This window comes from Danio rerio, chromosome 4 (assembly GCF_052040795.2).
Source record: "Danio rerio strain M-AB ecotype USA chromosome 4, GRCz13ab, whole genome shotgun sequence".
Taxonomy (NCBI): domain Eukaryota; kingdom Metazoa; phylum Chordata; class Actinopteri; order Cypriniformes; family Danionidae; genus Danio; species Danio rerio.
The window spans coordinates 79,712,501-79,739,569 of NC_141024.2; the positions used below are offsets into that span (position 1 = coordinate 79,712,501).

General features: G+C 43.3%; 2 protein-coding genes, 3 non-coding genes and 1 pseudogene across 7 annotated transcripts; 3 read left to right on the forward strand and 3 right to left on the reverse strand.

The window, feature by feature from the left end:
- Positions 1-2,496: 2,496 nt before the first annotated feature.
- LOC103910719 (uncharacterized) lies at positions 2,497-3,286 on the forward strand. Its single transcript, XM_087249548.2, has 2 exons — positions 2,497-3,029; positions 3,133-3,286. The coding sequence occupies exons 1-2, from the start codon at positions 2,497-2,499 to the stop codon at positions 3,260-3,262; spliced, it is 663 nt and encodes a 220-aa protein (XP_087105674.1). The 3' UTR covers positions 3,263-3,286.
- A 570-nt stretch (positions 3,287-3,856) lies between these two features.
- Positions 3,857-8,486, forward strand: LOC100003687 (uncharacterized). Of its 3 annotated transcripts, XR_015483330.1 has the most exons (9): positions 3,857-4,144; positions 4,225-4,685; positions 4,888-5,188; positions 5,323-6,076; positions 6,162-6,370; positions 6,462-6,730; positions 6,904-7,163; positions 7,280-7,525; positions 7,618-8,446. XR_015483330.1 is itself a non-coding variant. In XM_087248638.2 (8 exons), exons 4-8 carry the CDS (start codon positions 6,190-6,192, stop codon positions 8,393-8,395), a joined length of 1,734 nt encoding a protein of 577 aa, XP_087104764.1. In that variant the 5' UTR covers positions 4,225-4,685; positions 4,888-5,188; positions 5,323-6,076; positions 6,162-6,189; the 3' UTR covers positions 8,396-8,486. The 3 variants fall into 3 exon arrangements, 2 of the variants coding, with proteins under 2 accessions (XP_087104765.1, XP_087104764.1); XM_087248638.2 differs by lacking the exon at positions 3,857-4,144 and having other exon boundaries at positions 7,618-8,486; XM_087248639.2 differs by lacking the exons at positions 5,323-6,076; positions 6,162-6,370; positions 6,462-6,730; ... (1 more) ...; positions 7,280-7,525; positions 7,618-8,446 and having other exon boundaries at positions 3,858-4,144; positions 4,888-5,317.
- Positions 8,487-10,304: 1,818 nt separating this feature from the next.
- LOC137495126 (U6 spliceosomal RNA) lies at positions 10,305-10,373 on the reverse strand (annotated as a pseudogene).
- Positions 10,374-15,582: 5,209 nt separating this feature from the next.
- LOC137494465 (U1 spliceosomal RNA) lies at positions 15,583-15,746 on the forward strand. Its single transcript, XR_015486776.1, has one exon. It is a non-coding gene; the product is annotated as a U1 spliceosomal RNA (small nuclear RNA).
- A 3,010-nt stretch (positions 15,747-18,756) lies between these two features.
- Positions 18,757-18,829, reverse strand: trnav-cac (transfer RNA valine (anticodon CAC)). The gene has a single exon. It is a non-coding gene; the product is annotated as a tRNA-Val (tRNA).
- A 104-nt stretch (positions 18,830-18,933) lies between these two features.
- Positions 18,934-19,006, reverse strand: trnav-aac (transfer RNA valine (anticodon AAC)). Its single transcript has one exon. It is a non-coding gene; the product is annotated as a tRNA-Val (tRNA).
- Positions 19,007-27,069: the final 8,063 nt, after the last annotated feature.

Sequence of the window (27,069 nt, forward strand, 5' to 3'; positions counted from 1 at the left end):
ATGAACATTTCGTTCATTTTAAACGAATCTTCAATATGATTTGGGAACTATAAGTCCTCTTAGGGAGTGATTTGTTGATTTGCGCGTGCGTACATTTGTGCAGGTGGTATCGTTATTTCAAGTCTTCATCACATTTCGTGTCGTTCATCGCGGAAAGGCAGAAACCAATCATATGCGTTTAGAGCCGAAAAAGATTTGATCCGTTCACCTCTCGAGTCCTCTATCGGGTCTGAGTCACTCGTTTATTACGGGCCAATCATACGCGTTTAGAGCAGGAAAAATATTTGATCCGTTCATCTCTCGAGTCCTCTATCGGGTCTGAGTCATTCCTTCCTCACGGGCCAATAATACGCGTTTAGAGCCAAAAAAAGAATTGATCCGTTCATCTCTCGAGTCCTCTATCGGGTTTGAGTCATTCGTTCCTCACGGGCCAATCATACGCGTTTAGAGCTGGAAAAAGAATTGATCCGTTCATCTCTTGAGTCCTCTATCGGGTCTGAGTCACTCGTTCATCATGGGCCAATCATACGCATTTAGAGCCGGAAAAAGAATTGATCCGTTCATCTCTCGAGTCCTCTATCGGGTCTGTGTCACTCGTTAATCACGGGCCAATCATACGCGTTTAGAGCCTGTTACGGTCTTTTTGAGTCTAGGGATGTGACCGCAACAGAAAATAAATGATTGGTGGTGGATGATGTGCAATGGCTGGAAAAATAAGAGAGAGAACTCATATCCTCAAACAGAATGGCTAAAAAACTTAGACACAAGATCAAATCAAGAAAAAGAGAAGTTTATTTACATATATCATAATATAACAAAGAAAAACAGGGTTTTAATTCAGAACGGGGCAAGGCCAAAACAACAAACAAAAACAAGCTAACCCCTAATATATTCTCTTGCTAATCTGAAATAAAAGAAACAAAAATACATAAACAAACTAACTCCTTTTTCTAAACAAAAGCAGGGGAAAACTGATTTCAAAACAAAATGGCACCCACCTTCCTACTTAACCCTCAAAATAAACAAACAAACAAATCAACCAGACTCACTTCTCTTTAGGTGAATTATTAGATGTTATCAAGAAGATCATAGAAATTAGAAGTCTGACTCCAATATCTTCACCACACAGTAGCTTATTAAGCCAAATCATATCTGTAAAGCTCTCACAAACAACAGGTCTGAATTTGGAGAAAAGCTCAGCCACTGCACTTGACACCACCAACACTGGTTTGAAGTGCAGCTCAGGTTAAATACTCTCTCTCCTCTCTAGAAAGATCCAATGATTGCTACCAGGTGGACACAGTTACCTGCAGGGAGAGAGAGAGGAAAAACACAATGCTCATTGTCCACCAAAAGATATGTCTCAGGACGCAAGCCTTGGGATAACCGCTATCACCCTCCTGGAGCATATACAGGCAAGAAATCCATTAATTAGTTGTTATGGAAGTTATTCATTAAGCTTTTAATGTACTACACAAAATGGTAATTTAAATGTTTATTTTATTATTAGTTTTATTTAATATATGTTTTTTTATTGTTTTATTTTTTTAAGGTGAATTGCTGGGAATGGAGCACCTTTACAGCCAGACCGGCAAAACCCTGACTCCGGTGCTCCAGAACCCAGAGGAGGAAGACAGGCTGGTGGAGGAAGTAGATGACGAGGATCTACAAGATGAGGGGTTTGAGGAGGAGATCATGGAGGACATCACAGTTCCAGTGCTGTATGAGGATGACCCCTGCCGTGATCTCAGAAACAGCCCCTCATCTTCGCCTCTGCCTCAGTCCCCAGCATCACTGGCTGAGCCGTCCACATCTGCTGGTGGAGAAGGACAGCTTCCTAGACCAGCCCCCTCATTGCCGTCACAGCTATCCAACTCTGGAGACAGTCTCTCTGTTGAGGCTCAGGTAAGACACATTAAGAACTTTATTTGATTTAGTCTTTTTTTATTCCACATATACTAAATTTATTTTGTATTTACCATGGAGTAGTCATTGGACCTGATGGCATTGCTGGGTGGGACAAGGTCCAGGATCTGGCTGCTTACTTGTTAGATCTTCGTGAGGCTCCTTACCTCACTGACCTGCAGGTGACAGAGGCCATCCAGCTGTGGACAGCTCTCCTGGATGTTGATAAACAGTGCATCAACTACCAGCCTCGACATCAGCCTCAGCTGACACATGGGCGCTTCAAGGCACCGAAGCACTCCGGAGTCACTCCAGGTGTGGAGAGAGCGTCAAACACTGTCTGATTGGACATCCTGGGGGTCCAGCACAGTGGCCTAGCACCAGCTGCTTGGTTGAGGCCATTTGTACAAAGCTGTTTGCCGTACCCAAGTCCACTTCGAAGAAGGCTGGTGTTTGCACCCCCAGGTGGTCTAAAATTCTGACCAATTACCACCACATCCGGGATCTGGTGCTTGGCAGTCGCAGGCTGATGGATGAAATGGTGATTCAGCTTTTTGAGTTAAATTTTTTGTGTGTGTGTGTCTGTTGTAGATGGACTACAGTGCCCAGTTTCGCAGGGAGGCCACCGGTGAGCTGACCCTTAAACCATCACCTGAGGCAGTAGCTCTTGCTGCTGCCTACAGAAAAAATCCCACTCCGGGCCGTTCATGGCCTGCGGCAAGGGTCAAGGAGGAGGCTATCGCTCGCGTGGCAGCAGCGGGTGGTGACTCGTCTTGTCACCAGCTCGTGCTCAGCGAAAGCGCCCTGCAGTTCGGCCAGTACCGGGGTAAAACCTTTAAATGGTTGCTTTCCAACGATGTTAATTATGCAGCCATGGTGCTGGCCGTGCATCAGCGGGAGCGTGAGGCTGGTGACACCAACCAGTCATTCATCATGGGAAACAAAGACGCATTGCTGCGGTATGCTGGCTTGTTTCCTGTCATGATGGCTGCCATCAGCGAGCGCCGTGTCAGAGAGGGCCATGGCACACCAGCCCAGGAAGACCAGGTTCTTGTTGGTTTTGGCAACTTTGCTGCCATGTCCTTCAAGGACCTTTATGAGGCAACGGACCGTGACAGAAAAGGGTATGGGTTGACATCTGTTACAGAGGATTCAGACAGTAACATACAGTATAGTGTTTGTCTCTCCAAGTGTAGTGTTTTTCAAAGGTGTTCTCTCTATTTTCAGATTTGTCAAGTGGGTAAAAAGGCAGAGTTCCAGACCTGGCACAAAGATGGAACTTTTCCAGAAATATATAAGGAGAAGAGATGCTGAGATGCTGCCAGGATCAGCACCTCCAGGCATGAATTTTACGTGACTTCATTTTGTTTTTATTATAATTGCTGTATAAACTTAACGCAGCTTTTGAAACAGCACTGAACAGTAATGACTTGACCTTGCTTTAAAGTGATTTTGTCATTTTTCCAGAATGTTTGCAAACTGTAAAGTGCTTTGAAAACAATTTTTATTGTGTTAAGCACAATTTAAATAAAGATGACTTAATGCTGTTTATCCTTATGTTAACAGTTGCTGCCTCCAGCTCAGCTCCTGAGGAAGAACCATCTGATGAAGCTCTGCTTGCCATAGTGTCACACATGGATGTTTCAGGTGGGAATTACGTGGGTTTAAATTTGCCCTTTAATTTAAGAATACTGTGTTATTGTACATTTATATGCCCTACTGGGCTATTGTACGTTATATAACCTGGTTTGTTATTATGTATTAGCAGCTTTCAGCTGGATGGTTTTGGAAGCAGTAAGGTAGGAGGTGTACTACACCTTCTGATCATCGGTAGCTAACCTGGCTTTTTTCCTCACAAATTGCTTTTTTTTTACCACCGACCGCCGCCATTTTTCATCCCGCTCAACATTAAACTAACTTTTTATCATCACATATTTATGCTCGTCTTCATCTCATTACAATAATTTTAATCATCACATACATTGCAACAACTAATGTTAACATGTTACTAATGCTTAATTGTAGTACTAATATCTAGCAGTAGTAAATTATTATTATTTTTTATTCTGTTAGAAGTATTACTATGAGAGATTGTGCCAATTCTATGTATCTCATTTCCTTTTTTTTTGTGCCATGCACTGTAGCTGACTTGGCTCCTGAACCACCCGTCCGGCCTGAACCTGTGCCCTCTGCGTCGAAAGCTGCTGCGCCAGAAAAGCAGCCTCTGCCCACAGAGGAAGTAAGTAAAATGACTAGTCAAAAATCAGACACCAAAAAAGTAGACATGTACATGATTTCTGTTTTTCCTTTCCCTTACAGCTGCTGCTGCCAGAAGGCTGGAAACAGACACTTCCCAAGGAGCAGCATTTGTGGGTCAGCAAGGCTCTTTTCACCAGAGACAAGTCTGGCAGACTGGCGCTGACTAAAAACTTGCGTCTCTGGTGGCATCCTCCTGGGCCCCGTCCTTTGTATTCTCAACCTCCTTCATCACCAGATGCCTTTTATCATGCAAGGCTGTTCCTGTGGGTCCCTTATCGCTTGTGGGCATACCGGCTGCTGTGTTCACAGCCTAACTGTCGGCGTCTTGGTTTCCCGATGACGGCGTGTGGACTGTACAGGACGGTCAGGAAAGTCTTGGACGTCAGTGGCTGGTACTACATGGCTACAGAATATCTTGAATGCAGGTCCTGCAAAAAAAAGCTAGCAGCCTGGTCTCAAGATATTCTTAGCCAGCTTGATCCTGTCCACAGGGAAATGTTTCCTGCAGTCTTGACCTACAGGTTGGCACATTTATTATGATTTTATATATATATATTTCACCTCCACACACACATACAATAAATGAAATGCATATAATATATTAAATAAATACTAACTAAACAAGATTATTTGTTTGACAGCACTAGTTTTAACATGGAAAAATGTCTGTTCTGATTAGTCTGATATTTAGCTGCCTTTTTGTGTGTATTTTTTATTATATAGGCTGTCCTGTGATAAGGAGATTGTGAACAGTGCAACGTCTGCCTACCGAAGCCTGTGTGTCAGGCACAGAGAGCAATGGATTGCCCAGACAACCCATTATCTCTCTGTGGTTGGGAAGTTCCCAGACTGCACCACAGATCCCAGCAGTCTCGCTGCCCGGCTACCTCAGATGGTGCCTGTGCCTTGTCCGTCATGGCTGCTGTCAGTGTATGCTAAAGATGTACTGACACGGCTGCCTGAACTAAAGGCTAGGGTGACCTCCATCTATGGAACCATCCTAAAGATGGATTCCACTAAAAAGGTAAAAATACACACACTGATAACATCATTGCCACATTACTGTTTTGTTATTTAATTTATTTGTCACAATATGTTATTTTCCAACCGTAAAACAACAGGTCTTCTATAATATTACTATATTTCATCCTGTATTAGGTCACTAAGAAACTGGCTGATGAGGCTGCTGGCACTGCAGCATGGGTCACAGATGTGGGCAACGAGTTTGGCCAGGTTCTCATGTGTGTCCTCACTGAGGCAGAGGGTGATGGCCTGCTTCCCATGTGCTCTGGACTCGTGGAGCGCTACCGGAGAGCTGGAGAAGTTCCTCCCCAACTTCTCTATGTGGACCGGGACTGTTGCTCTGCCACTGGGAAAGGAAAGGCGGCTGCAATGTTTAGCGAGTGGGACCAGCTCATTGTCAGGCTGGATGTGTGGCACTTCATGCGGCGGTTTACCGTTGGAGTGACCACAGACAGCCACCCGCTTTATGCACCCTTCATGAAGCGCCTCACTGCTTGCATCTTTGAATGGGATGCTTCAGATGTGGAGAGGCTAATGGAGGCCAAGCGGTTGACAGGCTGCCAGCCCACTGCCAAAGAACTGGCAAAGCATTGCCCCCGCCGCACTCGAGGGGCCCAGGAGACCATGCAGCTTCTTGAGAAGCTGCTACAAGACTTCATGGGGGCCACTGACACCATGGGGATTAGACTTCTGGACCAGGAGAGGATGCAAGAGATCTGGCAGACCCAGCAGCGCCACGTTCATTGCATCCAGGACCCGCCAGGTGTACAGCTGTACAGGAAAACAGGGCAGGTGACCAGGGAGGGGGTCATTCTGCCAGTGTATCGCTGTGCACGTGGCTCCACATCTCTGGAGTCATTCCACCTGCACCTAAATCGCTTCGTCCCAGGTTAACATTACCCAAAGAATGCCACTTGTTGTTTATTTGTGTGTTTGTACTATGATTTTACAATCATTTCTAAATTTGTTTTTAGGTACAAGTGCAAATGCTTTGCATTTCAAATGTACCTGCTGGAAGGCCTGGTGCAGTGGAATGAGGCACGTGGGGTCGCTGCAGTAGAGGGTGCCCGCAGAGAGAACATCTGCTACGGTGGCCAGCTGCTGCAGTACTGCAATATACTGAGCCAGCAGCTCCTGGGACAGAAACTGGTGCAGGATTACACCAGCCCCGGTGAATATACAGGTATTGCATTAATGCAGACATTTTATTTTAGCTGTTTTCCAGCCATTTCATTATTTAAAGCATTTATGCAATAAACTCTGTATTTCTACAGGAGAGCTTATTGGTGTGGAATACTTGTATTCTCAGACCAATAGAGCTCTAGAGGAAGACCTGGCTAAAGATCCTGATGTTCCCGATGACCTTCAGGATGAAGACCTACTGGCTGATCTGGAGGGCGATGAGGGGTTTGAGGATGCATACCTCGACGAGCCCACTGAATTTATGGAGCTTGAGGGCAACCTCCAAAACCCCTCTCAGCCCTCATCCCAGACAGACCCAGCAGCTGTGTCTTCCTCTCCTGCGTCGTCCAGTCAGAGCCAGGTCAATGAACACTCAAACACACTGTGTACACTGTGATGTCATGATACGTGATGATTCTGATATTTAATTTTACAACAAAGGAATGGCTAACTTTGAGTAAAATTTAATAAAAAGTCATTTCATATTGGTACATTTATTTATTTATTAATTTGTTTGTTTGTTTTCATGTACAGATGGAGAGTGTGGGACCAGATGGCCAACCTGGATATGACCATGTCATTAGACTGGCTGACTGTCTGGTTGACCTGCGGCATCAGGGGTTTGTCACGCAGAGTATGGTAGATAAGATTGTCATGCTGTGGAACCACCTAGCAGATCATGACAAGGGACCTCTCATCTATCCCCCCCGCCACCGTGACAAACTGCTGAAGGGTCGCTTTAAGGTCAGCCATTCGAAGACCAATGTAACCCCTGGCACAGATAGTCTAAAGAGGTAGCTTTTTTTGTATTCTGTTTTTTTTTTTTCTATTCATAGCAAGTCTTGGAACCAGCGTTATTGATGTGGTTGACTGATATGTGTCTTATGGTATGTCCCTTTTTATTTCACAGATGCTTCCTTGGTGAAGGTGGACCTGCACAGTGGCCCAGTGCAAGCCGTCTAGTGGAAGCTATCTGCCTGGCTCTCTGCAGAATCCACCCTGCCGGGCAAACCATCTCCGGAGTTCGTGTGAACCGATGGGCTGCCATTCTAAGGGACTACAGGAAGATCCGTGATGTAGTCTTGGGCAGCCCCGGAATCATGGCTCAAACTAAATTAAAACTGTTTGAGCTGAACCAGCTTACCATCTCACAGTGGTAGGTTCAGTATTTATTGTTCTTGTTTGTGTCTCCTTTCATATTCAAAATAATTTGACACCTATACTAACTATTGTCTTTTCTGTTCATAGGTTCAACGCACGAACAAAGACGCAAGAGAGGGAGGTTTTGCAGCAGGACATCGAGGCGTTCTCTGCTCCTCTGGTGGCCCCTGTACCGCTCCCACCGGTGCTACAAAAACTGCCGGAAGCAGTCCAGCACGGACACTCGTGTTTCGAGTCTGCAATACCGCAGGATGCGTCTGGACAGGCAGCACCGCGTTCTCGAGGCCGACCGCCTCCTGTGGGCACAGTGGCAGCATCTGTCAAACCTGGTCCTCATGTCTCTCCTGGCACAGCCACTTACCTCACACCTGCCTCCACATCAGCACCTTTTGCAGCACTTGCATTTACCGCAGCACTTGAATCATCTTCTGCAGGCTTTGCTAAGACTGTTGCTTTTCCTGCTGGTGCTGCACCTGTTCCTGCTGGTGCTGCACCTGTTCCTGCTGGTGCTGCACCTGTTCCTGTTCCTGCTGGTGCTGTGCCTCTTTCTGTTCCTGCTGGTGCTGCGCCTGTTACTGTTGTTGGAGTACTCGCACCAGTTGCTGCGCCAGATGAAAAGAGGGTGCCAAAGACCACAGCGTGGCGGCGGAAAAAGTTGGCGGAGGCAGCCGCTGCAGCAGCAGCTCAAGGTTTGACTCCCCGAAAAAGACAAGCACCTCAGCAGTTCCTATGCCAAAAGTGTGGCCAGCCAAAAACTAAAGAATTTGGCCATAGCCAGTTCAGAGGCGTCCACTTTTGTGCAAAGGCTTCTGGGAAAACTGTGGCGCAGTGGATGGAGGAAGTTAAAAAAGGAGAGACAAAATAGACTATAAAAATGACCAATTTTGTACATTTGTTCTAAATGTTTATTTTGTTTAAAAAAATAAATAAAAATAAAAAATAAATAAATATATATATATATATATATATATATATATATATATATATATATATATATATATATATATATATATATATATACTTGTATATGTTTTAGGGCTTTATGATACCTTAGAAAAATTTGATTACTTCTAAAATAACATTTCCCTAGAAAAATGCAGCTTTTTGTGTGTGTGTTAATAAATAATTTACTTAATATTAAACGGATAAAAGATCATTTTTAGATGCAATTTAACTCCTAATTCTAAAAATTTTAAGTCTAAAAACACTGTCAAGGTGATTGGCTGTTGTCATTTTCTTTTTTCTTAACTTTTGCAGTTAGTGTTGATTTTTAGCTCTGGGTTAAGCTTTGAGCTGCTCAAGCAAATAGCTGAGCAGCAACTACTGGGAAGGTAGTTTATAAAATAATAATTTATCATACGTTTGTGATTTTTATATCCCATATACTGTTGTGATAACAAAATTAATATTTCACTATATTGTACAGCCCTAATATGTTAAAAGTATAAATAGTTATATATTTTGTGTAAATAAACTTTTTCTAATCTCTGAGTATGTTTCAGCTTTTTTTCTTTTCTTTTTTTTATAAGATATTTGTTCAGTAGCTACAGTATCCCAAGAGTGGGTTATCTGTTGTGACTCAAATAACTTAATTTATATTACACTTTAAATAATTTTTTTCTATTCGTTTATTGCAAACAAGAGTTAAAGAACTTGTTTAATAAAATAAAACTTCCAAAAATACACTGCGTACACATATTCATGTGATGGCTTTAACATTATCATTGTGTAATTTAAGGGTCCTGTATTTTATTGATAAACAAGTTATAAAAAATAGAGTTTACCTAACAGTAAAAAACAATTGTGGTATAAAATTATATTGTAAATTAAACTTAAGTAAATGTTCAATATAAATGCAGTAACACCTAAAAATTATGTGTATATGTTAATGTAACTGTGAAAATTAAAGTAAATAAAATACAACTTTAAAATATATTTAATTATATTCTTAATTTATTAAACTTAAAAGTAATAGTAAACCTATTTAAATATTAATGCCTAATATTTATATTTTAGACTCTTTTAATTATAATATATTTTAATTATTATATATATTATAGATATATATTTTTATATCCTATAACCTAATATTTTTAGGTACTATGATCATTTTGTTTAAATATTTTATTACATGCTATTCAATATTAATAAATAAGTTACCTAAATGTTAGGTAACCTTAAACTGAATGTTTTAATTTAACATCAGTTACCCTATACAATATTCAATTTAAAAGTCAATATTTCAGTATGTTTTATTATTGAACTATTAAAATATTTTATTACTTAAAAAAATATAAAATATAAGTCATAATTATAGAAACATTTTAGCTAGCTATGTTGTAAATAAACATACAATATTTAAAGATATTTGAATACATTTATTACAAAATATACTTTTTTTATTATTAAATGTAACTCCTTTAAAATGAATTTTCTTTTTCAAATTATTCAGTTACATTGTAATACACATTCTTGATTGCCTGCTATACAATGACAGCTGTCCACATGGCTACTTAATATGCACCTGTCATACCCCAGAAAGCACATGGCTACTTGTTATGCCAGTTTCAGGTAGCCTGCCAGCCCGCCCCTGGGCCCGCCTTTGATTTTTTACCATATTGGGCATTTCTTTAATTTCAGCAAGCATGAGCACCCTTCAAGGCCACAGGTGACCCCAATGGGGTTCAGGGGTCACTACCCTGCAGTCCAAGGCCATGTGACGTCGAGAGGATCGCTGGGGGCCGCAGGGTGGGGACAGAGAAGATCCATCAGGTTCCTTTGCGCAGGGGCCATGCTAATCTTCTCTGTATCGATCCAAGTATATGTTTTTTTTTTTTCAAAACATCAGTTCAGAAGCATATAAAAATATCATTTACAAACATTCCTTATGACATTATGTTGGTTTCAAAACAGGAAAACAACAAGCATAATCATTCTGGCAAATCTATTTTCAAACCATCTAGTGAGTACGTAATATAAGGAGTATTCAACATAAACGTTTTGTAAAATTCAGTCTCTTTTTCTTCCATTCTAAAATATTGTTCCACAGTTTTAATATAGTTTTCCAGTTTCTTTTATACATTGTCCATAACTCCATTTTAGCATGTTTATTTTTAACAATGTTTCTCCTTTCTCAAATTACAGTTCTTGCAACTGATAGAAACAAATAGGCAATTCTTGTTTTACTTCCATTAAAACTAGGGATGCACGATATATCGGCGCCCATATCGTTATTGTCCGATAAATGCTATTTTTAAGATTATCGTTATCGATCCGATGTTGACACCTTGCAATTTCGAAATCATATCTTTTTTGCTTCAAGTATAGACTATTCAGTTCATAAGAGCAGTTCAATCTTTTATGAAGTTTGCTGTATAAAAATATAACAATTTAAAATATTTATTATTATCGGCCTATACATATCGGCTATCGGCCTCCAAGTCTGAAGAATTATCAGTTATCGGTATCAGCCAAAAAATCCATATCGTTGCATCCCTAATTAAAACCAAATAAAAATATTTTATACCATTCTGTCTCCTCCTCAATCAGTTTTACTTTTCATCATTTGTTTAATACTTTCTTTTAACTTTGCCATAAATGTATTAAATTCAACACATTTTAAAAACAAATGCATAATACCTTCATTTTCCAGTCCACATATTTTGCATAATGCATTCTCACTGCTTCCAATTTGTGCCAGTTTTGTTTCAGTGAAAATAACATTATGTCTGATGAAATAATCCAACGTTTCAATTTTTGCGTCTAAATATTTCCATTTTAAATTCTTCCAGATTCCCTCTTTGTCTATTTCCACAAATATTTTTTTCCAAAATTGTTCTGAAACTGGTCTTTTATGCACTTTGTTTCTGAAACAAATGTAGAAATTTTTGAGAAAACATTCTTGAAAATCTTTCCCATTTTCCTTTAAAAACATTTTCACATTATTCCTTCATTCGAATCTATGATTTCAAAACTTTCTGGATCCACACCTACAAATGTTTCCATAATTTATTGTCCACCCAAACTAAATAATGAATTTCTAAATGACTTTGCTGCTTTTTAACACATATTACCACCCTCTCACCTAATATTATGGTTTTAGGAGATTTTAATATTCATGTGGATAATTTTAATAACTCCCTTACAAGAGATTTTATATCCTGTCTTGAGAGCTTTGGACTTCAACAGCATGTCAATGTTCCCACACACTCTAAAGGACACACCCTCAACCTCATCTGCTGCTCTGGTGTTTCACCCATTGACCTCTCTGCTGAGGAACTCCCTATAACGGATAATTTTCTCCTCTGATTTAATTTTGCACTCTCTCTTTCTTCCACCAAATCTCTCCGTACTATTTCCTTCCGTAACATAAAACATATTAATTTAGAATCCTTTTTTTGCTAGTATTAACTCTCTTCCTGAAATTACTAACCTTTCATCACCAAATGATTTAGTTTCTCATTACAACACTGGACTTCACTAAAAGTCTCTGTAATAAAGTTCACGGCCCTTTGGCCGCGAGAACCGAGAAGGAGGCGGAGAACCGACGTAGTTTAAAAATATTTATTAATAACAGGGACGGCAGCTCCTCACGGAGACAATGGGGGGGTTGGCGCCACAGCCCCTGCGAGACCTATATGAGATGGGCCGAGAGAACAGGAGATGAAAAAAAAGGAAAGACAGAGTACACCAGGAAAGGGGAGAGAGGAAAATGAAAAAAAAAATTGGGGTTCGGTTCTCCAGACACGCTGCCACTCGGTCCTCCACCAGCTGAGAGATGCGATGACGTGCTGGGAGCCCTGTGGAGGAATCTATCCACCCGTCTGTCTTCTGGCGTCCGGCGGCGGTTCTCCTGGCTGGCTGGCGGCATCTCTGGTCTCCTGCTCCGCTTCCGTGGATGGATGCAGGCTCTGGCATCATGGTGGATCGCGGCAACTCCCCCGGGTTCTGTGGGATGGCTCCCTTCAGCACTTTCCCCTTCGGTGGTGAGCCCTGCGTCTCCTGCTCCTCCCCATGCTGGGAGACGGCAGCAGGCAGATCCTTTCCTCGCCAGCCTCAGGCCGCCCCGGCACTCTGGGCAGACGAACAGGTTTCTCCCCCACTCTGGTTAACTCCCAAACACTCGCCCCTCTCTCAGCGGCAAGGGCATCTGGACAACGCGTCCCTCCTTCTCCCGGGCTTCGGCACCACTGTAATAAAGTTCATGGCCCTTTGGCCGCCAGAAAGAAGGAGGCGGAGAACCAACGCAGTTTTAAAATATTTATTAATAACAGGGACGGCAGTCTCCGTGTCTAAACCAAAACGGACGGACGGCAGCTCCTCACGAAGACTGCCGTCAAACTGAAAGCAAAAGTAAAATATGTCCGGGCCCGGTCCTCTCTCGGCTTCCTCTGCCATAGTTCCTCCTTTTATGGTCCAGAGCTCCTTCCGTGGGATCCGAGGCAGGTGCGCACCGCAGGTGTATCCACTTACGCGGTGGCCTTACTCCGTTCCCACGGCTCTCGGCCACGCCCCCTCGCCACAGTCTCATATGGATTTTTTGAACATCTGACAGAAATAAAGTCAATCAGGTAAGCAATGAGCCTAGCTGCTGCTGCTTCTCTTCTGTTTCTGCATATTAACAGCAGGTGTTCATCATCAGTCCTCAATCATCACTTAATTAAACTCATCATCGGCTCATTAACTTTACTCTGCTGCTGAGTAAATTTTGCTCATATGCTCAAATTTTGCTCATTTGCTCAAATTTTGGATCATATGTTTTGTCCCAGCTAAGATCTTAAAATGTTCTTTACTTCTCATAGTAACAAATAATGATAATAATTGTCATGGTCACATATATTGCTGTATATGAAGGGATATTTATTTATTAGCATGATGGTTGCTATATTTTAATGAAACAACTGTTTACTATGTGAATGGAGCTATCAAACCGACACGAGCGTTGAAAATAATACATAAGCTAAACTTTTTCAGGTTTTGTGCAGCCATATATACATATAAGTAATATCACAGTATAAAAATAACCTACAACACGAAATCTCTAGGACAGGTGAACTTTCTGACGACACAGCGTCACCAGCACAGACCAAACACTGCACAAAGAATGAGATATTTTAAACATGATGTGACCTTAGCATTAATGTAACAATAAAAATAACTTACCGCACAAAATCTCTGTAATGGATGAACGTCTGACAGCGCAGCGTCAGGCACACAGACAAAATACTGCACACACAGTGAAATATTTTAAATGTGATGTGAGCAAAACATACTGTTTATCAGAACAGGATAAAAATAACCTACCGCTCTAAATCACTATGACAGGTGTACTTGCTGACAGCGCAGCCTCACGAACAAAGACAAAATGCTGCACAAAGAGTGAAAAACTTCGAACATGATGTAACCAGAACATATTGTGCATCAATATAACAGTATAAAAATAACTTACCACACGAAATCTCAACAACAGGTGTACTTTCTGAAGGCGCAGCCTCACGAATACTGCTCAAAAAGTGAGATATTTCAAACATGTCGTGAACAAAACATACTGTGCATCAATATAACAGTATAAAAATAACTTTCCACACAAAATCACTTTAACATACGAATTAATCTCGACAGCAGATGAACTTTCTGACCTGATAAATTGAGCATTCAGAGCAAGAGAAACTTTGGAAAATCCTCAGCGCTGATTGGCCCTGATTTTAAACTTTAGACAATGCATCCCTCCGATTAGCCCAGGGTCTAAGCAAACTGTAGACAATCGCGGCTTCTCGTTGGACGAGAGTCTACAGTCTACAGTTACCATTGCACGTTCCCTGGGCAGATGTCTGCGAACTCCCCAAATGTGGGAATCTCGACTGCATAATTTCTGGTAGTGGGGGACTGCGTTCGCGCTCTCCCCTGAGCACAGTGGTTCAAGACAGAGTTCAGGCGGTAGCGTCGGGCCCGGCTGGAGCGGCGCTTCCCTCTCTTCCTCGTCCTTTGCCAAGCCTCTTTTGCTCCAGTAGAGCTGCGCACGCCTGTGGAAGGCCTGCCCACCCGTCGCTGGAAGAGTCTGTTCTGACGCCGAAAACTACTCGAAAGGTCCCCCCTCAAAGCGGTTTGACCAGGTGAAGGAACACGCAAAGAGAGCCCCCGGTGGCTTTTGTCCGCCAAGCGAGTGTGCCCTGTGGAATGTCAGGATTTTATTTGCCGGCCTGCCGCTGTTACTGATGGAACGAATGCAGACCGTGTGAAAGGTCATCATTTTATCTGCCATTAAGTAAGCGAACGCTTCTGCTCGGATCAGAGGTAACTTTGTTTCAAGAACTGCAATCTTTTGCAGACGTCTGTGGCGTTTTAGGCAGAGGGACGGTTCTAAACCAATCTGAACCAGAGGCAATTTCGCAGCCAGCCGTCGGTGGTTTCCCGTCCCAGGAATGTAAGGTGCTTGCAGCGAGAGGTTGTTTCGTTAGCGCTTCCGCTTTCGTCAGTGAAATTCTTTTGCGGAACGTTTGTAGATCCCGTCGTGTTCTTCAAGCTATGTCGTTTGAGCACTGTGCTGATAGGCTGACGTAAGAAAACAGGACACAAAATATACAAGGCAAGAGTGCAAAGCACGGAGCTCTAGGCAAAGGCGGTCCGAACCGCAGCAAAGCAGGAGGTCGACATGTCCAAATAGACCAAATCAGAAACTAAGCAGAGAAAAACGACATCTGTAGAGAAAGAAAACAGATGGAGGAAAAGAAAGAAAGAACAGGAGGATCCCCTCCCCTCCCCCCATAGAGGGTCTGTTATCCCCAGATCGAGTGCGTCCAGTGGAATCCATGTGTTGGCAGCCCCAACTGATGACAAAACACAAAGCAAGCATCTGGAGGAAGCTCAAACTCTTCATGCGTTGCCACAGTTACTAGCGAGTGGTTTGCAGGCACAGGCACGTCTGCTGCAAGTACAGCGCCGTCAGGGGACAGGGGTTGCTGGCCCATTCCCCATGCTCGGTTGCTGGGCATCACCGCCCTGGAGTACGGCCGATAGAAAACGGCGGCTGCCATTTGCGCTACCCGGCAACTCATACCTACCTGGCAGGGGAGATACCATGATCAAGAAGGTGGTTCACCCAGGGCGAGGCTTGGCCATTGCACTCTGGCCACGCTGACCCCTGCGAATTCCCCAAATGTTGGAATCTCGACGTCATAATTTCTGGTAGTGGGGGACTGCGTTCGCGCTCTCCCCTGAGTACAGTGGTTCAAGACAGAGTTCAGGCAGTAGCGTCGGACCCGGCTGGAGCGGCGCTTCCCTCTCTTCCTCGTCTTTTGCCAAGCCTCTTTTGCTTCAGTAGAGCCGCGCGCCTGTGGAAGGCCTGCCCACCCGTCGCTAGAAGAGTCTGTTCTGACGCCGAAAACTACTCGAAAGGTCCCCCCTCAAAGCGGTTTGACCAGGTGAAGGAACACGCAAAGAGAGCCCCCGGTGGCTTTTGTCCGCCAAGCGAGTGTGCCCTGTGGAATGTCAGAATTTTATTTGCCGGCCGGCCGCTGTTACTGACAGAACGAATGTAGACCGTGTGAAAGGTCATCATTTTTTCTGCCATTGAGTAAGCGAACGCTTCTGCTCGGATCAGAGGTAACTTTGTTTCAAGAACTGCAATCTTTTGCAGACGTCTGTCGTTTAAGGTTTGCAGGGAATTTTTTCGTCAAATCCTCGTACAACGTCAAGTCATGACATTTGACAGATCCACGCCCTAGTATCATGGGTCATCCAGTGAGCAGAGAGCCATAAAACAAGGATAAAACAAGGATAAAACAAGGCGTACGCGTTGGTCAATCGAGCGGACAAAGCCAACTCAGCGTGACAAGCTCCCTGCAGGTATTAGGGCCAATTTACAATCCGGGCCCGACACAGCTGTACAGGTCCTTGCGAAATGTCCCCTTTCGTCACATTTGAAGCACCTGAATTCTGGGCGTTCCTTCATCACATTTTCTGAGCTCATGCATAGTCGACTGGTTTTTACCTGATTGGTGTGCATGACTCTAAAGTGCTGTGGCGCTTCCGCCGTCTCGATTTTGGTACTGTATGGTAAGGAGACCATCTCTTCCGGAAATCTGTTTTTTACAAACCTTGTTCCATCTTCTATGTTTGTGCCAGGATACAATCTTCTTTTAATTTTAGATATGGGGAAAACTCCCCATCTCTCTAGCTTGCTTAAAATTTCTTCATTTGCTAGGTAAACAGGCAGATGCTTGAACGAAACAACATAGTCTCTGTTTTGTAACCTCCGTACTTCAGATTTCACTCCTTTAATTGTCAATCCATTGTCTATTAAAATTTCGGTGTCATCTTCAGTCTCCATTGTTACTTCATACTCCCTTTGTTTGTTTGGGTCTCACCGCCAGCATTCTTCCTTCTCCAATCAGCTCCGTGACTGCTTTGGTTATATCAAATCTTCTTGCATCTTTTACATTTTCTACTTCTACAGTTACTGTTGCTTCCTTTGTGCATACTCTTCTTTGTACCTCTTGCTTATCCTTACCTTTCTCACCTCTTCGTTGGCCGGGCTCTTCATTTTATTTATCTCTTTGTCTGTTGTCAAGTCCATTTTCTTTACCTCTCCGTCTATTATCCAGCCCATTTTCTTTATCCTTTCTTGCAAGTCCCTCCATCTCCATGTCGTTGCCGGGGAATCTGTCCATGATTAAAAATAAAACACACTACATAACCACCCTTCAGTCAGCAAAATGCTGCTGTTAGGTGGTTTTTAAAGACAAAAAGAAAACAAACAAACAAAAACACTCAAGGTCAATAAACAAAAAGGTAGACAAACAAAATGGGGAGAGCCTTTCTCTCCTTACTGCTGCCAACTCACTTCCTGTTTGCTCTATAGCCCCCTCAGGGTGGTGTGGCCGTAAGCAATGACAGCTGTCAAGTGTTGGCTATTGAAACTAGGCGCAGCCCCAGGAGGCGAGCACAGATTAGCTGCCTGCAGCGCCAATGAGCTGGACAGCCGGAGCTGGGCAAGCTGTGAAGCACCAGATTCCATGTCACGGTACTGCGGTGTGGCTCCCAGGAGACAGCTCCTGCCAAGCTTGCATGTCAGGATGGCCGAGCAGTCTAAGGCGCTGCGTTCAGGTCGCAGTCTCCCCTGGAGGCGTGGGTTCGAATCCCACTTCTGACAAACCGAGCCTGCGGCAGTACGCTCAGGCTGAATTCTTTAACTCTCTGCCCCCATGTCCGAACGATACAGTAACACTGACAAAGTGCTGCATCACGCGGGCTTTAATGCAAGTGCACTGAAAGGGGATCAAAAGAATTGTCCTGGGATGGTGTTGCTTTTTAAGGTTTGCAGGGCATTTTTTTCGTCAAATCCTCGTACAACGTCAAGTCATGACATTTGACAGATCCATGCCCTTGTATCGTGGATCATCCAGTGAGCAGAGAGCCAATTGAGAATGTGCGTAAAAGCAAATCTGAATGTTTCCGCCCAGTTGCTAACAGGAGACCCTCCGCTTGTAAAGCCATCGTGATAACCACAGGAGCCTCCGGTTAGGGTGAGAGCACTGTCTTGTGGTGCCAGCGCAGAGAGACGGAAAGTCACTTTCCACAATGTTTTCATTCAATGTTCTACGCTGGTGGAATCACCTTCCCATTCCCACTCGGATTACGGATACACCGGTGTCCTTCAAACGACAGCGAACACCCATCTCTTCAGAGTACACCCGAACCCCGGTGAATATCCCTCTCTCTAAAGAAAACGAAACTCCTACTCCAGCACTAAATTCTCTGAGCACAAACAAATTACTTGGAATAAATAGCCCTTTTTCGTATGCATTGCCTCGTCTTGTTGAATACCTCCACTATTGTATGTCGCTTTGGACAAAAGTGTCCGCTAATTGTATGCTTCCGCCCAGTTTCGAACAGGAGACCTTTAGCGTGTAATGCAAACATGATAAACACTACACTACGGAAACCAATAGGCCAGTGCTGCTTCAAGTATTTATAGTCTTTTTTTATAGAGCTGTCTTGTACGGTCTGCACCGTGAAGGGCCAGCAAACGCACTGGCCACCTGCTCATGCACAACACAAAGCTAAAAGAAATCAGATTCTACGCAAGTTTGCGACACCGCGAGGGGCGGTAAACACTGAGCTGAAATCAAACTTCTAGCCTCACACCGCTCTGCAGAAAGAATGTTTTCAGTGAACGTCAGTACTCAACAGAAGCCTGATTTGACAATTGTCATAAAAGCCAGAGGTTGTTTCCGCCCAGTTTCGAACTGGGGACCTTTCGCGTGTGAGGCGAACGTGATAACCACTACACTACAGAAACCTTCAGGCAGATCGAGCTGATAACCCTTTTTGATTGGGTGCCTGTCGACGATCATTGCTGGTGCGGCAGTGGATGCTATTATTTTCTCGCCAAAAGAAGAGCACTGTTTCTGCTCGGTTTCGAACCGAGGACCTTTCGCGTGTTAGGCGAACGTGATGACCACTACACTACAGAAACCCCACAAGTGCTTTCACCAGCGAAGTTAGGCCTGCAAGGATAAAACAAGGCGTACGCGTTGGTCAATCGAGCGGACAAAGCCAACTCGGCGTGACAAGCTCTCTGCAGGTATTAGGGCCAATTTACAATCCGGGCCCGACACAGCTGTACAGGTCCTTGCGAAATGTCCCCTTTCGTCACATTTGAAGCACCTGAATTCTGGGCGTTCCTTCATCACATTTTCTGAGCTCATGCATAGTCGACAGGTTTTTACCTGATTGGTGTGCATGACTCTAAAGTGCTGTGGCGCTTCCGCCGTCTCGATTTTGGTACTGTATGGTAAGGAGACCATCTCTTCCGGAAATCTGTTTTTTACAAACCTTGTTCCATCTTCTATGTTTGTGCCAGGATACAATCTTCTTTTAATTTTAGATATGGGGAAAACTCCCCATCTCTCTAGCTTGCTTAAAATTTCTTCATTTGCTAGGTAAACAGGCAGATGCTTGAACGAAACAACATAGTCTCTGTTTTGTAAACTCCGTACTTCAGATTTCACTCCTTTAATTGTCAATCCATTGTCTATTAAAATTTCGGTGTCATCTTCAGTCTCCATTGTTACTTCATACTCCCTTTGTTTGTTTGGGTCTCACCGCCAGAATTCTTCCTGCTCCAATCAGCTCCGTGACTGCTTTGGTTATATCAAATCTTCTTGCATCTTTTACATTTTCTACTTCTACAGTTACTGTTGCTTTCTTTGTGCATACTCTTCTTTGTACCTCTTGCTTATCCTTACCTTTCTCACCTCTTCGTTGGCCGGGCTCTTCATTTTATTTATCTCTTTGTCTGTTGTCAAGTCCATTTTCTTTCCCTCTCCGTCTATTATCCAGCCCATTTTCTTTATCCTTTCTTGCAAGTCCCTCCATTTCCATGTCGTTGCCGGGGAATCTGTCCATGATTAAAAATAAAACACACTACATAACCACCCTTCAGTCAGCAAAATGCTGCTGTTAGGTGGTTTTTAAAGACAAAAAGAAAACAAACAAACAAAAACACTCAAGGTCAATAAACAAAAAGGTAGACAAACAAACTGGGGAGAGCCTTTCTCTCCTTACTGCTGCCAACTCACTTCCTGTTTGCTCTATAGCCCCCTCAGGGTGGTGTGGCCGTAAGCAATGACAGCTGTCAAGTGTTGGCTATTGAAACTAGGCGCAGCCCCAGGAGGCGAGCACAGATTAGCTGCCAGCAGCGCCAATGAGCTGGACAGCCGGAGCTGGGCAAGCTGTGAAGCACCAGATTCCATGTCACGGTTCTGCGGTGTGGCTCCGAGGAGACAGCTCCTGCCAAGCTTGCATGTCAGGATGGCTGAGCGGTCTAAGGCGCTGCGTTCAGGTCGCAGTCTCCCCTGGAGGCGTGGGTTCGAATCCCACTTGTGACAAACCGAGCCTGCGGCAGTGCGCTCAGACTGAATTCTTTAACTCTCTGCCCCCATGTCCGAATGATACAGTAGCACTGACAAAGTGCCGCATCACGCGGGCTTTAATGCAAGTGCACTGAAAGGGGATCAAAAGAATTGTCCTGGGATGGTGTTGCTTTTTAAGGTTTGCAGGGCATTTTTTTCGTCAAATCCTCGTACAACGTCAAGTCATGACATTTGACAGATCCATGCCCTTGTATCGTGGATCATCCAGTGAGCAGAGAGCCAATTGAGAATGCGCGTAAAAGCAAATCTGAATGTTTCCGCCCAGTTGCTAACAGGAGACCCTCCGCTTGTAAAGCCATCGTGATAACCACAGGAGCCTCCGGTTAGGGTGAGAGCACTTTCTTGTGGTGCCAGCGCAGAGAGACGGAAAGTCACTTTCCACAATGTTTTCATTCAATGTTCTACGCTGGTGGAATCACCTTCCCATTCCCACTCGGATTACGGATACACCGGTGTCCTTCAAACGACAGCTAACACCCATCTCTTCAGAGTACACCCGAACCCCGGTGAATATCCCTCTCTCTAAAGAAAACGAAACTCCTACTCCAGCACTAAATTCTCTGAGCACAAACAAATTACTTGGAATAAATAGCCCTTTTTCGTATGCATTGCCTCGTCTTGTTGAATACCTCCACTATTGTATGTCGCTTTGGACAAAAGTGTCCGCTAATTGTATGCTTCCGCCCAGTTTCGAACAGGAGACCTTTAGCATGTAATGCAAACATGATAAACACTACACTACGGAAACCAATAGGCCAGTGCTGCTTCAAGTATTTATAGTCTTTTTTTATAGAGCTGTCTTGAACGGTCTGCACCGTGAAGGGCCAGCAAACGCACTGGCCACCTGCTCATGCACAACACAAAGCTAAAAGAAATCAGATTCTACGCAAGTTTGCGACACCGCGAGGGGCGGTAAACACTGAGCTGAATTCAAACTTCTAGCTTCACACCGCTCTGCAGAAAGAATGTTTTCAGTGAACGTCAGTACTCAACAGAAGCCTGATTTGACAATTGTCATAAAAGCCAGAGGTTGTTTCCGCCCAGTTTCGAACTGGGGACCTTTCGCGTGTGAGGCAAACGTGATAACCACTACGGAAACCTTCAAGCAGATCGAGCTGATAACCCTTTTTGATTGGGTGCCTGTCAAAGATCATTGCTGGTGCGGCAGTGGATGCTATTATTTTCTCGCCAAAAGAAGAGCACTGTTTCTAGCTTGCTTAAAATTTCTTCATCTGCTAGGTAAACAGGCAGATGCTTGAACGAAACAACATAGTCTCTGTTTTGTAACCTCCGTACTTCAGATTTCACTCCTTTAATTGTCAATCCATTGTCTATTAAAATTTCGGTGTCATCTTCAGTCTCCATTGTTACTTCATACTCCCTTTGTTTGTTTGGGTCTCACCGCCAGCATTCTTCCTTCTCCAATCAGCTCCGTGACTGCTTTGGTTATATCAAATCTTCTTGCATCTTTTACATTTTCTACTTCTACAGTTACTGTTGCTTCCTTTGTGCATACTCTTCTTTGTACCTCTTGCTTATCCTTACCTTTCTCACCTCTTCGTTGGCCGGGCTCTTCATTTTATTTATCTCTTTGTCTGTTGTCAATCCATTTTCTTTACCTCTCCGTCTATTATCCAGCCCATTTTCTTTATCCTTTCTTGCAAGTCCCTCCATTTCCATGTCGTTGCCGGGGAATCTGTCCATGATTAAAAATAAAACACACTACATAACCACCCTTCAGTCAGCAAAATGCTGCTGTTAGGTGGTTTTTAAAGACAAAAAGAAAACAAACAAACAAAAACACTCAAGGTCAATAAACAAAAAGGTAGACAAACAAAATGGGGAGAGCCTTTCTCTCCTTACTGCTGCCAACTCACTTCCTGTTTGCTCTATAGCCCCCTCAGGGTGGTGTGGCCGTAAGCAATGACAGCTGTCAAGTGTTGGCCATTGAAACTAGGCGCAGCCCCAGGAGGCGAGCACAGATTAGCTGCCTGCAGCGCCAATGAGCTGGACAGCCGGAGCTGGGCAAGCTGTGAAGCACCAGATTCCATGTCACGGTACTGCGGTGTGGCTCCCAGGAGACAGCTCCTGCCAAGCTTGCATGTCAGGATGGCTGAGCGGTCTAAGGCGCTGAGTTCAGGTCGCAGTCTTCCCTAGAGGCGTGGGTTCGAATCCCACTTCTGACAAACCGAGCCTGTGGCAGTGTGCTCCGGCTGAGTTCTTTAACTCTCTGCCCCCATGTCCGAATGATACAGTAACACTGACAAAGTGCCGCATCACGCGGGCTTTAATGCAAGTGCACTGAAAGGGGATCAAAAGAATTGTCCTGGGATGGTGTTGCTTTTTAAGGTTTGCAGGGCATTTTTTTCGTCAAATCCTCGTACAACGTCAAGTCATGACATTTGACAGATCCATGCCCTTGTATCGTGGATCATCCAGTGAGCAGAGAGCCAATTGAGAATGTGCGTAAAAGCAAATCTGAATGTTTCCGCCCAGTTGCTAACAGGAGACCCTCCGCTTGTAAAGCCATCGTGATAACCACAGGAGCCTCCGGTTAGGGTGAGAGCACTGTCTTGTGGTGCCAGCGCAGAGAGACGGAAAGTCACTTTCCACAATGTTTTCATTCAATGTTCTACGCTGGTGGAATCACCTTCCCATTCCCACTCGGATTACGGATACACCGGTGTCCTTCAAACGACAGCTAACACCCATCTCTTCAGAGTACACCCGAATCCCGGTGAATATCCCTCTCTCTAAAGAAAACGAAACTCCTACTCCAGCACTAAATTCTCTGAGCACAAACAAATTACTTGGAATAAATAGCCCTTTTTCGTATGCATTGCCTCGTCTTGTTGAACACCTCCACTATTGTATGTCGCCCAGTTTCGAACAGGAGACCTTTAGCGTGTAATACAAACATGATAAACACTACACTACGGAAACCAATAGGCCAGTGCTGCTTCAAGTATTTATAGTCTTTTTTTTATAGAGCTGTCTTGTACGGTCTGCACCGTGAAGGGCCAGCAAACGCACTGGCCACCTGCTCATGCACAACACAAAGCTAAAAGAAATCAGATTCTACGCAAGTTTGCGACACCGCGAGGGGCGGTAAACACTGAGCTGAATTCAAACTTCTAGCCTCACACCGCTCTGCAGAAAGAATGTTTTCAGTGAACGTAAGTACTCAACAGAAGCCTGATTTGACAATTGTCATAAAAGCCAGAGGTTGTTTTCGCCCAGTTTCGAACTGGGGACCTTTCGCATGTGAGGCGAACGTGTTAACCACTACACTACGGAAACCTTCAGGTAAATCGAGCTGATAACCCTTTTTGATTGGGTGCCTGTCGACGATCATTGCTGGTGCGGCAGTGGATGCTATTATTTTCTCGCCAAAAGAAGAGCACTGTTTCTACTCGGTTTCGAACCGGGACCTTTCGCGTGTTAGGCGAACGTGATGACCACTACACTATAGAAATCCCACAAGTGCTTGCACCAGCGAAGTTAGGCCTGCAAGGATAAAACAAGGCGTACGCGTTGGTCAATCGAGCGGACAAAGCCAACTCGGCGTGACAAGCTCCCTGCAGGTATTAGGGCCAATTTACAATCCGGGCCTGACACAGCTGTACAGGTCCTTGCGAAATGTCCCCTTTCATCACATTTGAAGCACCTGAATTCTGGGCGTTCCTTCATCACATTTTCTGAGCTCATGCATAGTCGACAGGTTTTTACCTGATTGGTGTGCATGACTCTAAAGTGCTGTGGCACTTCTGCCGTCTTGATCACATGTTTTTTGATTTGTCAGGGAAACCAGAGCACCCAGAGGAAACCCACACGAACATGGGGAGAACATGCAAACTCCACACAGAAACACCAACTGACCCAGCTTAGGCTCGAACTAGTGACCTTCTTGCTGTAAGGCGAACATGCTACCCACTGCACCACCATGCAGCCACCATACACATGTTTTCCTAAAATGTATATATATTTTAAGTCTCAGCTCTGCAATTTAACTATTTTTGTTGCAAATATTTTTTCATTATCTTTCAAACAGTAGGCTGAAAAAAAACTAATTTTAGAATAACAATTAAATTGCCGGCAATGTGGTGGCGCTGAGGGTAGAACGTTCGCCTCACAGTAAGAAATTTGTTGGTTCGAGCCTCAGCTAGGTCAGGTGGCATTTCTGTGTGGAGTTTGCATGTTCTCCCTGTGTTTGTGTGGGTGTCCTCTGGGTGCTCTGGTTTCCTCCACAAATCCAAAGACATTTGGTACAGGTAAATTTAGTAGGCTCAAATATATATATGTGTGTGTGTTTGGATGTTTCCCAGTGATGCATTGCAGCTGGAAGGGCATCTGTTGTGTAAAACATGGATGGTGCTGGATAAGCTCTTGGGTTATTCCATTGTAGCAACTCCAGACTAATAAAGGGACTAAGCTGAAAAGAAAATTAATGAATTTAGTCGGAATTTAAAGGTTTTTGCATCTGATTTCAATATTATTTTTTTTTGGCATTATAAGCTAAACTTATTGTGCTGTAGGTTTTTGCTTCTACATTTTACCAACAGTAAACCGGAGCATTATTGAACAAAGAAACATACAAAAGAACCCTTCCTTTTCATTGATACAACCTTTATGCAAAAATCTCCAAAAATGAGGTCTCTACACTTTTGAGCGAACTCTGTTCATTTTCCTGGTGTGAAGCTGATTCTGTTAAATTGCTCCCTGTTCGCAAAGTACAGCTCTGCAATTGCAGAGAGCTGGGCCACTGCATTTTGAGAGACACCTTCTCTCTGGAACGCTCTGGTCATGGTTGCTCCACGTCTTGTCAGCTTTAAAAGCCTTTTGTAGCATGTATGACATCACAAACATTATTAGCTGAAAAACTATTTAAAACAATTAATACCTTTATGACCAAATAATTACAATGCAACCACCTATCGTAAGCCTAATGAGCACGTAAAATTATATAAGTATCAAATGCACATTTGTTTGTGTGTGTGTGTGTGAGTGAAAGACAGCATGTAGTAGTGTGTGTAAGAGAGAGAGCCAGTACATGTTTATGAGAAAGCATGTAGAAGTGTGTGTGTGAGAGGGAGGGCTTATCTTTGTGAGTGAGAGCATGTACATGTGTCTGTGAGATGTCGATGTGTTTCTGTTGGCAACATTGTATCATTTACAGTCATGCTAAAAAAGTATTTCTGAATTGAATTGAGATAGAATGTAAGTGTGTGAGAGAGAGCATGTACAAGAGTGAGTGTGTTAGTGAGAGTGTGTACAAGTGTGTGTGTGTGTGTGTGTGTGTGTGTGTGTGTGTGTGTGTGAGTGAGACTAGTTAGTTAGTGTTGTGCTGAAATTTAATATTTCCTGAAAACTTGTCAGACCAAACAGTTATTTACTTTTTGGTTTTATTTATTTAATAAATGTATATGGTATTTAAGCAAAGTTTTAGGGGAACTGGATATAATTATAAAGAATAATATTTTGTACATAATATAATCAATTTTATTTTAAAATTTTATTTTAAATAATAATAGGCCTACACACACACACACACACAGTCTAAAAATTGAATATTAAGCATGTAATATACACCCAGTCTAAAGCATGAAGTTTCCAGAAGCACTCAAACTGCTCAAGGCTGGGCTAATGCTGAGGTTTCATCTTTGGGTAGAGACTCAATAATATCCATCTGCACAGTGTGACATCACATTCGACCGGCGCGTGCGTGTGTGTGTGTGGCTTTTTTTCTGTGTTAGTGGGCGAGGCCGCAGGTTTCAAATCTCCCGGGTTTGCGCACGCAACTACTTGTGTTTCGTAGATACAACATCATGAAACATCTAATGACTCGTTATCAAGACGACTCATTTGAAGCACTATGAGTCGACTCTTTTATAGATGAATCAACAGTTTTAAACACTGTACACTTACAGATTTAAGCCTTAGCTGGATATTTCACTTCACTTAGAGCTGTGTTACACACTACATGGAAGGGCATTTTCAGAAAACCATAATATGGGCTCTTTAACAAAATAAATACACTATTTAAATAAAATGCGCAATAAAATAGAAACCAACAACAAGTGAAATAGAAGAAACTGTAGAACTATTATGGTTATAAACTATATAAATACACACACATGTAAGAGTCCATCTATTAGTCCCATGATGGAACTAACAGTATGGGTGAAGGTTAAATGCGTGTAAACCTTTTAGCACATGTGAAAAGAAATATTTTTATTAGTTATGATTTATTTTAATTTGTTTCTAGCTCTGAATTTTAATCTGACTCCAATTTATAATAATTTTAGATTCATCTAATTCAAGCTGATTACCTTATAGTTCGTGATTAGGTCTAATTTAGATTGATTAACCTAATAAATTCTTATATTTAATTAATGTTTCATCGTTTACTCAAAGTCGCTTAGAGTCAGTATGCTGGCCAGTTTCATCTGCTCACGGACACATCCTCGCCAGTTCCGATTCTTAGCAGATATGCTAATTTCTTTAAGTAATAACAGGCCACCCCATGCTTGCTCATACTTAAAGAAAGTTTGATTTAGCCCCTAGATTATATCATACCCCTAGATTATATCATCAGTGATTGTCA